The 13,809-nt window shown below is 43.4% G+C and overlaps 1 protein-coding gene across 1 annotated transcript; it reads right to left on the bottom strand.

Moving 5' to 3' along the window:
- Positions 1 to 386: 386 nt before the first annotated feature.
- On the bottom strand, positions 387 to 10,730 carry LOC136427058 (NLR family CARD domain-containing protein 3-like). The gene is made up of 7 exons (XM_066415779.1): positions 9,974 to 10,730; positions 9,372 to 9,521; positions 8,723 to 9,049; positions 6,460 to 6,495; positions 3,384 to 6,162; positions 2,768 to 2,877; positions 387 to 1,013 (listed from the first exon to the last, which is right to left on the bottom strand). Exons 1-6 carry the CDS (start codon positions 10,728 to 10,730, stop codon positions 2,811 to 2,813), a joined length of 4,116 nt encoding a protein of 1,371 aa, XP_066271876.1. The 3' UTR covers positions 387 to 1,013; positions 2,768 to 2,810.
- Between the last annotated feature and the right edge of the window lie 3,079 nt (positions 10,731 to 13,809).

The following is a 13,809-nucleotide window of genomic DNA, read 5'->3' as shown; positions in this document are numbered from 1 at the left end:
AGGCAAAATATCTTTAAGGTCAGCAACATAAAACAGAAGGTGATGTAGGGACCACCAAAGTGGGCTTTGTGATCAGGAAGTTAAAATATCCGAAAGAATGTATTTTTGAAGGCATTTACAAACAATAACTTGTGGTTATGAAATGATAACTATGAATGAATCTGCAATAAATGGACTCTTTCTAGTAGCAAATTTGCTTGTGGCAGCAGTTGTTTTGTTGTATAACGAATCTCTTTCCACAAAACCAAAGAACTGCATTGCACGGGCCTCATGGATCCACATGTCGAGCTGGGTACCAATGTAAATTCAGTAAAGGTGATGACTTGTAGCGACATTGTTATCAGGAAGACAAAATACTAAGAATACATGTCACAAACAATAACCTGTTGCCAATGAACTGTTTTATTTAGATCTCCATTAGTGTACAGTTTCAAAAATCATACACTAATCTTCCTGGACTCTTCATTGGAGTCAACCTGTTCCAGCTGGCATGCTTTGTTGCATGATAAATGAATGAGTGGTCAAATTAATAAATGGATCAATGAACATGACTGAATAAATGAATGCCAGTATAAATGTGTCTAAGGTTATGAAAATAATTCAACAAATAAGAGTTTATCACATGATAAACAATAAATCCTCTCATTGTTCTTTCATTTGGAAGAAGGTTCTAGATAATATTGTTTATTGTTAAAAAAACTCCCATTAGTGAAGTACAAACAAATGAACTTCACTATTCTTGCTGGAGTCATTACATCTAACATACACATTACAGAACTTGTGATATACACATTACTTTACACAATATATACATATTTACATACAATATATACATATTTACATAGAATACATACATAGGTATGGTCCATATGTTCTTGTTATATCATTGTGTGGTCTGCTGGTGTCCGGATGTTTGTCATATGAGCGGATGAACAGTGGAGTCGTCACAGGAATTTGGATAAGGTCTCCAAGCAGATGTCGGGGTAATGTTTTTAGAGATGGGACAGCCACGCCTGTAAAAAACATACATGTACCTGTAAGCACACACTTTACACCTGCTGGTGTACTTACACAGGGGGTCCAGACAGGAGGGCACCTGTCGGGACAGCCACACCTGTAACAAACACACCTGTTAGCACACCTGTGGTCCCCCACACCTTACACCTGCTGGTGTACTTACACAGGGGTCCAGACTGGAGGGCCCCTGTCGGGAAAGCTGCACCTGTAACAAACACACCTGTTAGCACACCTGTGGTCCCCCACACCTTACACCTGCTGGTGTACTTACACAGGGGTCCAGACTGGAGGGCCCCTGTCGGGAAAGCTGCACCTGTAACAAACACACCTGTTAGCACACCTGTGGTCCCCACACCTTACATCTGCTGGTGTACTTACAGAGGGATCCAGACTGGAGGGCACCTGTCGGGACAGCCATACCTGTAACAAACACACCTGTTAGTACACCTGTGGTCCCCCACACCTTACACCTGCTGGTGTACTTACACAGAGGTCCAGACTGGAGGGCCCCTGTCGGGAAAGCTGCACCTGTAACAAACACACCTGTTAGCACACCTGTGGTCCCCCACACCTTACATCTGCTGGTGTACTTACACAGGGGGTCCAGACTGGAGGGCACCTGTCGGGACAGCCACACCTGTAACAAACACACCTGTTAGCACACCTGTGGTCCCCACACCTTACATCTGCTGGTGTACTTACACAGGGGGTCCAGACTGGAGGGCACCTGTCGGGACAGCCACACCTGTAACAAACACACCTGTTAGCACACCTGTGGTCCCACCACACCTTACACCTGCTGGTGTACTTACACAGGGGGTCCAGACTGGAGGGCACCTGTCGGGACAGCCACACCTGTAACAAACGCACCTGTTAGCACACCTGTGGTCCCCCACAACTCACGCCTGCTGGTGTACTTACACAGGGGGTCCAGACAGGAGGGCACCTGTCGGGACAGCCACACCTGTAAGCACACCTGTTAGCACACCTGTGGTCCCCACACCTTACACCTGCTGGTGTACTTACACAGGGATCCAGACTGGAGGGCACCTGTCGGGACCGCCACACCTGTAACAAACACACCTGTTAGCACACCTGTGGTCCCCACACCTTACATCTGCTGGTGTACTTACACAGGGATCCAGACTGGAGCGTACCTGTCGGGACAGCCACACCTGTAAGCACACCTGTTGGCACACCTGTGGTCCCCACACCTTACATCTGCTGGTGTACTTACACAGGGATCCAGACTGGAGGGCACCTGTCGGGACAGCCACACCTGTAACAAACACATCTGTTCTGAATGGCGTTTAAACTGGAAACGGCAACACAATAAATTGGACTTACCCCAATTTTCGACTGAACAGCTACAGTCTTTGTCAAGGAGTGAACAAGCCACTGCTTCTGTGACGTCACGTTATGCAGCCACACCTGTAACAAACACACCTGTTAGCACACCTGTGGTCCCCCCGCACTTGAAATTTCAAAACTTATATTTACTATACATTGCATACATTTTCAATGATTTTGACTTGCACTAGAAGATTAAAGAGATAGCCAAAACAATGTAATACAAAACAACTTTGTTAAATGTAACTTTAATTGAAAAAAAAAACATTGCAATTTGGCATACAACAAATGTTACGAACTCTTACAATGTTCTGAATCAATACAAATCAGTTCTATATCAATACATCTCTACAACTTATTCGCAGTACTATCATTAAAAAAATACAGTACGTATGCTGACCTCAGCTGAGACAATGTACAGAACAGGTCGCCATGTTGGGGACTCAGGGGAGCAGCCTCAGGCAGCTGGCTGTGGTGTCCACTCCCTCAGGAACTAGAGGCCTAGAGTACCTGTGTATGGAGAAAGGAAAACAGAGATGCCTACTTAATGAAATCACAAGTTTTCACTAAAGAGCGTGGAAGTAAAACTGCTATAATAAATAAAGAATTCCATATACTAGGTTATTAGACACTTAAGGATTGGTACACACAAAGTTAATTTTGCCAGTTGTAGTATAATAAGTATTGTTATTCAATCTATACCACTGGATTACAGTACTTAACTGATGAAGCATGTCAGGTGGACACTTGAAACATCTGATAAGTTCATACTGTAATCCAGTGGAATACAATGTAGATAGAGTGAACTACACTTTTAATCTTCAATTTCTTGGATGACTAATATTCACAGAATTGCTTGTTGTTGTATACAGTGTGGATAGTCTTGTATGGTAGCAAAAGTCAATTCAAACATTTTTTTTAGTAATACTATCAAAATTTTTTGAATTATTAGAGTCCATTATATAACCTAATGGGTACAGTATACCACGGTCCATAGGATAACCAATATAACTCACCACAGCTCCTCCAGTGTTGTGTGTTCCTCAGCAGCCTGCACCACAGCCTGGAACCCTGCAGGCTCCATGGAGATGTACTTGAGGTACAGCCTCACCAGGGCAGGGAGTCTGGGTAGAGCCTCGGCCAGAGCCATGGCAGCGGTGTCACACAGGTGTGCAGGTGTGGGCAGGTAACCAGACATGTCCAGCCTGGTCAGTGCCGTCAGTGCGCTGATGAGCTGTGCGACCCTCCCCAGTCCGGCTCCTGTTACTCCACTATTCCACCCGATGTTCAGCTCCTGTAGTGTGTTGTTACAGTGAGGGGCTGTGGTCAGACTCTTGTCACCAGGTGGGTTTTGTTCCATGTCCAAACTGCTGGGCTGGCAGAATGTTTGCACCAGTGAGACAATCCCTGAGTCTCCCATGTTATTGCCACCCACATCCAACACCTGTAATTGCACCAGGTGAGGCAGAGCTTTGATCAGGGATGATATGCCCCTGTCACTGATACCAGTACTCTTGAGATCCAACACCTTCATGGCTGTGAGGTGGTGGAGGATAGCAGCCAGGCATTCCAGCCCGAGGTCTCCTATGCCATTATAACTAATGTCCAGTTTGATGAGTCTGGTTAGCTGACACAGTGCAGGGATCAGTGTGCGCATGCCTGTGGGGCTGATACCGATGGCAGACAGGTCCAACACCTGCATGGCAGTGAAGATGGGGAGGACGGCGGTGAGAGATTCCATCCCAGTGTCACCGATCTCATTAAAACTTATATCCAGTTCTCTCAGTCCCACTATGTGCCGCATATAGGGAGCCAGGGATGAGATGCTCACAGCTGTCATGCCAACATACCCAAGACGGAGAACAGCCAGGTGTGGAACACTGGACAGCCCAACCTGTAGGCCTTCCATCCCAGCATCACCAAGGTCATCGTTCCCAGAAAGATCCAGCTCCTCTAACAGAGACATGTGGCTGAACCCCTGCACAAGTGTCTGGAGTGATGATGGTGTTAGGTGTGTGTTGGACAGATCCAGTGCCCTCAGGCCAGGAACATTCTTCATAACTGAAACCAGCCTCTCATCAGGTGAGTCAAACTTTCCTGATAGTTTCAAGTCGAAACTAAGTCCAGGGAGTGAAGTTGTAAAACACTGCTGTAGGTACTGAACTGTGTCTCTGCTGTCAGTGCCTTCATCAATCATAAGTTTGAGCCTGTCTGGTAGGTTTGCTGAGTGAAGATTTTGTGTGTAATACTTAAGAGCTGTGGCTTCTCTACTGTTAATGGAGCTGTCCAGTATGACAATTGGCAGGGTTTGACTGATACCCTGAAGCACTTCTGGTTCTTGTCTCTCACTTAGGATGGTCAGGCACAAGGATGCAAACCTTACATAGGTTTGACAGGACTTTTTCACGTCTCGATCCATTGGCACATGTGATCCTTCAAATTGTTCAGGTCGTACGTGTGTGAACTCTCTGCTGCTCATCTTGCTCAGTTCCTCCATCACAGCTTGTGCTGCCCCTGAGTCACAGCCACACGTGAACTGAAGCAGGTTACTGAGTTCAAGTGCCCTGCTTATGGAGGTGAGCTGCAGCAGCTCTACAATGTCTTGTTTCACCAGAGCATGAGCAACATATCGTCCGGCAAGGAACTCTTGCATGGTCATGTGGGAAAAATTCAGCTGTTTCCTTGGATGCAACTTTGAGGAAGAAACCTCCAAGGAGACCACACCCAGCTTTAGCAGCAGCTTCCAATTAACCTTCTCTCTCTGTACTTCTGTAAGATCAAGCAGGGTCTCATTCCTCAGCAGTGCCTCTAGCGCAAACTTGCCGAGCTGCAGTAATGCCTCAGCAACCTCTGTAGGCAGCCCTTCTGTTGGCATGTCCACTCCTTCCCGCTTACAGTACTTTCTAACCAGACATGTCAGCAGGTTGTCGTACAGCCCCGTCATTGTTCCAGTAGACACCATCTCTTGGTCCTCCTCCCACAACACACAGACAAACATCAGGAAAATTGGTGCATGGATTAAAGTGTTCGAAAGGTTGTTATCTTTGACTTGTACAGCAAGTGCCTTTGTCAGTTCTTGCTTCCCAACAACAGTGAAATACTGCTGCATGTATTTCTCTACATGTTCTTCAGAGAAGCCCATGATGTGCACGTGACAGTCTGGTCGGGTGTACTGCTGCACTCCTGCTGAGGGTCGGGAGGTGATCACAATCGCGCTGTTTGTGTATATCTTTCCAGACAGCAGTTTGGGAATGGCCTGCCCGGCTGCCCTGGCCTCAGTCCGCAGCTCATCATACCCATCTAGGAGGAAGAGCACATGGGACTCGTTCCTCTGTAGGATTGCTCTGATGGATTGTACATCAATACCTTCAGTTGCTTCATCAACACACTGATCCCACACCATCTCCTCTATGGTCTCCCCCTCTCTCACCTCCCGGAGTCGGATCAACAGGACGATGTCGTGCCGTCTGCCCAGCTCTGTTTTTTGTGAGACGGCATCTAGGGCTTCTTTGGACAGAAACGTTGTCTTCCCCCCTCCGGCTTCACCCTCAATCAGAATGCACCTTGGTGCTGTGGACAGTCCTGTGACATCTGGCTTGAACAAGTTGTCTAATGACTTCAGTTCTTTTCTTGTTGATGTTTGTACTAACTCTAACTGGGTGAAGATATCACTGAGGTCGAGTGTGAAGTTGTCATTCCAGATCAGAGGCTTAAAGTGACACAATTTTAACTCATAGTACCTTTTCACAGACTTCTGGAAAACATATGGAATAACAGAAGTGACACTAAGTTTAACTCTAACTTAGTCAGAACCTAACTTACACAAAAGGCAAAGACATCATTGTATATCAGAGGATAAACCTTGTCAGCTTGAACTTTGATACTAGTTAAGACACTGATCTGCAATAGATAGTTGGGACCGTGGTACCTTGATATACAATCCTTCCATAATAGAATGAGTTATTCTGACTAATGCTTTGCAATGGTACATTTTGTAAATTCAAAGTTAAACTGTATGTCACAAATCCTATCAAAATGCAGATGAAATTAACTACTGAATTTTGCCTTGAATTCTGCAAAATTATATTCTACCTGACTCTGTTCCTGCAGCTCTAACTGGCACGGGAACTGGAAAAGGCACTTCTGGAAGTGAACAGAGAAGGGTTAAAAGTAATGTTTTTCTGAACAATAATAAAAAAATCCTTGACAACATTTTTAACATGTCATTTTTTTAATTGACTTTCCAGACACTAAATTTAAGACAAGAATATTTTGAGTTATGCCAAAGGTGGAAGTTTTTTACCCTCTCTTACTTGCTTAAAAATATTTACTCCTGTCAGCTTCAAAATAACACAGTAACTGTAAGACTAATACTGATGATAAAAATCTAAAGAAGTTGTTTTTTTTTCCTAAAAGGATATTTTTTCAACTTAGGACTTACAGATCTAGACCCTAATCTATCATATTCCAAAGGAATAAAATGAAAATAAAGATCTAAGGGACATATCAGATAGAAGAATGAGTTCCATGACCTCATACCTTAGCCAAATGATTTTAACCTTTATGACTGACGTATTTAGAGTGTTTCTCATCAATTATAAATCATACCAGTTGACTGTCTTCTCCACCCAAATAACAGAGGTTGTCCAAAGTATGAGCTTAGGAAAGAAGGGTAATGCTCACATTCATCATCAATTATGCAAATTAGGGCATAATTTGATTCAACGATGTTGACATTCATATAACTTCCAATGCCACAAGTATGAAATTGCCGTCATGTACCAGTATTGTATAATAGTTGTGTCCCATTAATTATGCAAATTAGGTCTTCATTTGCAAATTTTCTATCTATCAACATTCCTCTCTTTCTCAGTTACAAATGTCACATATCTTAATAGTCATATCATGGATTACAGCGAGTTTTTAGAATCTCCTCATTAACTATGCAAATTAGAATCTGATTTGCATAATTGCCGTCTAATCACACAAAGCTGACGTAAGGGACTGGGTCGGAGTTCAAATCTGACCTGGGGTAGGGTCATGACCCGGTAATCTGCCGGAAGTGCGTGGTCGTCACCCTGATTTCTGGCCCAGATTGCTTGGTGATGGTTTTAGCTGTGCATAAATATTTTGAATATTCTGAAAAACCCGTGAGTTGTAGTATTTTTGGGCGCGGTGCAGTTGGTTTGCCATCAAAGCCTTTCTTGTATTAGTAGGCAGCAAGGGTGATGCGTTTTTTCGCCTGATGACCCAAATAGCTGCGTTTTTAATGCATTTTCACCGAATTTGTGGAGATCATGGGAGATCACGAAAAAGTTATCACATGACTTTTCAATTTTTTTCATTTTTCAGACACATCATTTACCAAGCTTTCTCAGCATGTATGCCATGACCCCAGGATAACTCGAGGTTTTTTCAAGCAGGTTTGATAAAAAAGGTTAAAAAATGATGAGTTTGGGGCCCAAAATTTACATTTTTCTATGGTTTCTGACCAAAACAAAGAGACAACAGACGATACCGATAAATGCATCGGAAAGCAGCCAGAAACCGCTTTCTGCCGATATGATTACATTTTCCGTCCTACCTTTCTTGGCCGAATTGCAGCCCCTCGGGCTGGGGGTGTCGGCCTACATACGAAATCGTAAAAAAACTCTGGTCCGAGACCATAAGCTATATGCATACCAAAAATCATGACCATCCATCAAGCCCATCTTGAGTTATAGTACATGTATTTTCTCAATAATTATGCAAATGATGTCTTCGTTTGCATAGTTGATATCTAATAATATTTTTCTCTTCCCCAGTTACATGTGTCACATGTTTGAGAGTCCTATCCTGGACTTCGGCGGATGTACAAACTTTCCTCAGTAATTATGCAAATTAGATACTGATTTGCATAATAAGTATCTAATCATATACATCATCACTCAAGCTACATTTTGTATCTACTTACCAAAACTCATGGTCATTCATCATGCCCTTCTTGAGTTATTCCGTTTCAAAGTCTGAAGCAAAACCTGCTCCTGCAGTTCCAAAAAAGCCCCAGGGGGCCCAAACCTATAGCACTAACTCTGTGTTTAAAGAGCTATCTACCACTCAAAAATCAGTTCCATAGCATGTCCAGAACACGAGATATCCAAACACGAAGTTCCTCTGCAGTACCATGACAAGCAGCTAGGGTACCCAAAATCTAATCATTTCCAGGTCTCATCAAGATCTACCCACCTACAAAATATCAAGACAATCCATCCAGGCCTTCTCCAGTTATTCTGCTTCTTTACAAACACACACACATACAAACGCTACCCTCTGCATAACCTTCTCGGCGAAGGTAATAAATGATGGAAATACGAACACTTCTTACCAGGAAAATCCTTCCTAAGACCATCCACAACACTCTGCAGGTTTGCCTCAGACAGAGCCTCCATCAGGACCTCTATGGTGGCTCTCTCTCCGTTACGCTTGAGCCATTCCTCCAACAGGTCCATACAGCAAGACTTGTCATCTCGGTTTCTCCCATCGATGTTGTCGATGTCGGGTTGTTCCAATCCAAGATGGAAGGCCAGGTCCTTCCAGTCTGAGCTCACCTTTTTCTTGATGTAGTAGAAGTACTTACGAACACCTGCAAAATAACATAATTGGGGGTGGGAGTGTAGTGATGACGAATTATGCCAAATTTTCGCTGCCGATTACGAATTTCGTTTAATTCTCAGAGCTGATTATAAATTACGTTAAATCATGAGACTTTCCAATCGACTTCAACACTTAGCGCAAGATTCTACCAATATAGTTCTGCTTGTCTACATTCAAATTCGGTAGAAAACTATCTTCAAAGTATTAATACTCCATAAGGATATGTACTCGCAGTGAAAGGGAATAGGCTCCACATTGTATATATGGGCCTTTGAATATACTGTATCATACCTGTAATACTGGTACAAGTCTTTCTACTTACCCAGGAGCCAAGACAGAACTTTTGAACACAATATAAGTGTCAACCTTACCTTTTGATGTTTGCTTGAACTTTTGGTTCTCCTCCTTCCGCCGCCACGTCCAAGGTTTGAAGAAACGTCCGAGCCTGGGGAACCTGCTCTTCCCCTCCACTGGAGCTGTCCGCGCGCCAAAGTTCATCCCATCTGTTTCTGAAGTGGAATCTACAGACGACATAGACAGGCAATTCAGTAAAGGTGCAGAAGAGGATGCATTTCGACTTGAAGCCCAAGTCATGTTGCACTGGTCCTCGAATGATTAGGTCAATGCTAGTTTGGTTTGCTACATGGCTCTATCACATGAATAATCACAGGTAATTTGTATGCAGAATAAGATATCAGGTTGCATTGTGCAAAAAGTCTTAGAGACATTACAAACAATGATCAAGGACAGCAGAAAAGTAATGCAACTTAAGCAATTCCCTTTAATCTTTGTTTATTTACATATACATTTTTCTGGCATAGAAATTCGCATAGCCATTCGCAAGGCTGTTAAGTAATGGAAATTCTTGTTGACCTAGAAAAAGAAATTTACATACAGTGTTTAAAAGTGTTACTGTATTTTTTGCCAATACCCACTGATATACTCTAACTCTGTACCAAAAAAGGATTCCTACCTGTGTCTTTGTCCAACTTTGTAGTGAGAACAGTAGTGTTGACTTTCCTGTCTATCGTTGTCATGCCCTCCAAGGTGCCTTTAATACTAAGACGCACTCCTCTCTTCCCACTTGTGTCGGTCTCGACTGTACCCTTGCCATACTCTTGCATTATGTCGACGACATCTCCTGTAACTGCTTTCGTCTTTCCACTTTCTTTCTTCATCTCGACTGAAACTTTGCCTTGCAGGTAGACGCTTAGAGAGAAATCCATCTTGTGGACTTTCTTCTTTGTTTCTATGGAAACACGCACTTTAGACCAGGGCTGCACATCTACCGTTGTTTGGTGACCATGACTGTCTTCTGTCTCTCTTTTCTTTGTCTTTCTCTCGAACAGTTGGAACTCTACCCCACCTTTAGCTGTCAGTCCTCCGACTGTGGGTATACCCACATTGACAGACGCACTAGCAGATAACTTGTAGCCTTTTGTCTGAGACCATTCGTAGGAAGACTTTGTCGTGTCTACCGCAGTTATCACGTGCTCCTTGACAGTGTCCGAATTGTTCTCGAATTCGTCGTTGACTTCATTACAAGTGATGATATCTTCTGTCCCTCGTTCCTTGTGGTATTCAGTTTCCCCACACTTATTGAATGACAGGTCCTTAGTGTCCACGGCAACCAGGGTTTTGTACTTCGGTCTTCTGAATCGCTTGCGGAGCTTTTCTTGTGCCCACTGGGCGAAGATGGGGTCTAAATCTGTTATGTCCGGATCCGTCATATTGCAGCACCTGCAGGGGAATCAGAGTTTTGCAAAGTGCGTCAACAACACCGGGGTTTATTTGTAACTTTCAACATGGACACTGTAATATATTGAATTCTCTACATTTTGTATGTTCAAGCTGGAAATTTTGGAATAATGCAAATGCAGAAATATTCGCGGTGGTTTTATGTTCGCGATTTTCGCGGCCACATTTCACCGCGAACTTAAAACCACCGCAAACATATTTATCCAATACTGTAGCAGTACGACATCGTTGGTTACAATGACAACTTGTATGCTCTATGACTGAAAACGATTGGCCAACACCCCCATAGTTGCTCCCCGACGCAAGACTGAACAGAACCTGAGTCGCCTATTGACCTTCTCTGCATAGCTGACAACCATTTGCATACTATTCACTCTATTTGGCCTATTTCTACTATTTTCCCAGCGATCCGCGGAGCCTGGTAGAGGCTAGAGAACAGTGCCTGTGTGTACCCCGATAAAAGGCCACTGTCATGGATACCGCCATGCTTTGTTCAGGCAATCTATGGAGTTCAAAAGAACAGTTTGCTTACTGTTTTCGCACCGAGTATAAAAACCAAAGGAAGTGAGGTAGTCCAGGTAACCTTTTGTCTGCGGCCTGGCGTGCTGACAGTGAAGGACGTCTTAATTTCCTCTAAACTACTACTACTACTACTACTACTACTACTACTACTACCACTACTTCTACTAAAAGGCATCAGCATGGGAAGGACGAAGCTGGATCAGGTTAGGGCGAGGGCGGTGTGACTAGTCACAAACCTGCCATGATTATCCAGTCTGTGTAATAACTCTAAATAACATGGCTATTTCTGACAAGACCCTAAACTATTTTGGATTCAGGGATTAGTCCTTATGTAAACACAAGGACATTATATATATCAAGTGCGCCACTGAAATGGGAGATCAATAGTGACTGAATCACGTTTTATACTAAATATGAGCTATTTCCCTGACAATGTAGTTCCACAGCTTTGATAACATCCCAGATAGTAAAAGCATGTACTGTACAATTCCAATGACAGTGGGTGCCTTTGATTGTTGTCAACAAACCTGTTCAAATACTACTACTGTTCCGTTAACCTCGCTTGTATTTTAAGGTATGCTGAACTGTCACAGTGTTTTATCTGTATATACACGATACAAACTTGCCGAGAAACTTGTCCTGTACATGCTATATGCATCTACTTTGACGTAGACGTATCATTGGTGTTTCCTACCATACCTAATCAGCCATTCAGTGGTAATTTGTATTGCTATACGTCCGGCAAAGTGTAATGCCTATTTTTTTTTAGATTCAAGCACCTCTTCTGTACATGTTAAGGACACACGTGAAACCTCGACAGAGAAACAAATATTCTGGTAAGGCGATAGGGAATTGTAGTAGTAAGATTTACAAATGGGACTGATGGAAAAGACCCTACATGGATGTAATTACCAAGAATATACTCTAAAACACATACCTCAGATTACACGGCCAGGTAACATTTGTGATCCAACTCGGAATCAGCAGAAATTCGTCACCTTTCCAGCATCTCTTACCTTAACTCTCCTTTTGTACATAGTTGGCTATGATCTCTAAATCTATCGGGATTCTAAAGAGTACACCTAGGCCTGTTGTTTGAAGTCTAGTCCCGAAAGTCTTGCTAATTGCTCCCCGACGCAAGACTGGACAGAGCAGTGTTTGCACGTACCCTGATAATGGACTACTGTCATGGACACCACCGTGCTTTGTCCAAGCTTCGTCTGAAGATCAAAAGAACGGTTTGCTTACTGTTTACGCACCGAGTGTATATTCCAAAGGCAGTGAGGTCGTCCAGGTAACCCTTTGTGTTCGGCCTGACGCCTTGACGTGTGAAGGCTGACCAAATTTCACCTCATCTAACTTAACATGACCAGTTTACGTCCGATTTATTCAAAACGTTATTTATCCTAAAACCGCGCGGACAGAGCCAAATGTTTAACCCATGGGTAGAAATACCAGCTCTAACAAGAAAATGCATGGTCTGTAAGTTTTTCTCCGCCTGTTTAACGCCGTACGAGCATATATTTATACTGGGGTATATGGTGTAGAATTGTGCTAGGCTTACCCATTATCGTCCACCTCAGTATTTTCCCTTCTAGCGCTATGCTTGAAGAACATAGACCGGAAAAAAATACACAGTAACTGTCGAAAGTAGTCTACAGACAAATGACAGTAAAGTCACTATGTTTGTCCGTCCGCTTGCCCGACGCGACGGAAGAAAACAATTTTTGTATTGTGAATTTCCCTGAAATCAGCAGCACGTGGCGTTCACGTGATAAACGCATGGCCATGATGTTATGTCCTACAAAAGTATATCATCTGAGCGGGGGTCGCTAGGCTGTATCAAACCTTCCTAAAACTGGCAAGAGTTTCAAACCTCGAATCACCATGGATAGTCTGCATATCAAAGAAAGGTTTAACGTCAGCTACTTTTAAAAGATACTAGCTATCGTGTAACTTAGAAAAACATGATGAAATACGCGGTGTCGAATTACATATGAAATGCGTCATGCATGACGCTTCCGTGCAACTTGTTGTTACTGGTTCAGGAGTTTATTCTGTTATGTCGCTGGACGTAAACCCTTTTAAATGTTTCGTATAATAGACAGAGATGGCTGAGGATCATACTTATGACGTTCTTTGTTTCTCATGAGAACAGGCTTTGGCATAATACACCGCCACATTTGGACATGACCCAATCTGGACGTAAACTACTCCTGCACGTAAATAGTTATGTTACGTTATATAAAGGCAGCAACCTAGAGGTCAGGTGGGGCTAGGGCGGAATGTGATATTATTTGGACGTCTCCCGCTGGTTCGCCCCACTGACAAAGTTACGGAGATTTGTAAGTTCATCATCTACAAGGTTCCGGGATATCTCCAGGTACAGATCCTGGCGAGGATTGTCCGCCATTTGGACAACTTTAGCGCCAACAACCTAGTATCGGCTGGTACTAACAACAGCCGATGCTAGCGGAAATCCCCAATCCTTCTGTGATCTTCTGTGAGTTCCGTGTTCACGGTTTTTTT

This window comes from Branchiostoma lanceolatum, chromosome 1 (genome assembly GCF_035083965.1).
Source record: "Branchiostoma lanceolatum isolate klBraLanc5 chromosome 1, klBraLanc5.hap2, whole genome shotgun sequence".
NCBI classification, from domain to species: Eukaryota; Metazoa; Chordata; class Leptocardii; order Amphioxiformes; family Branchiostomatidae; genus Branchiostoma; species Branchiostoma lanceolatum.
This window is presented reverse-complemented; position numbering and strand designations above follow the sequence as displayed.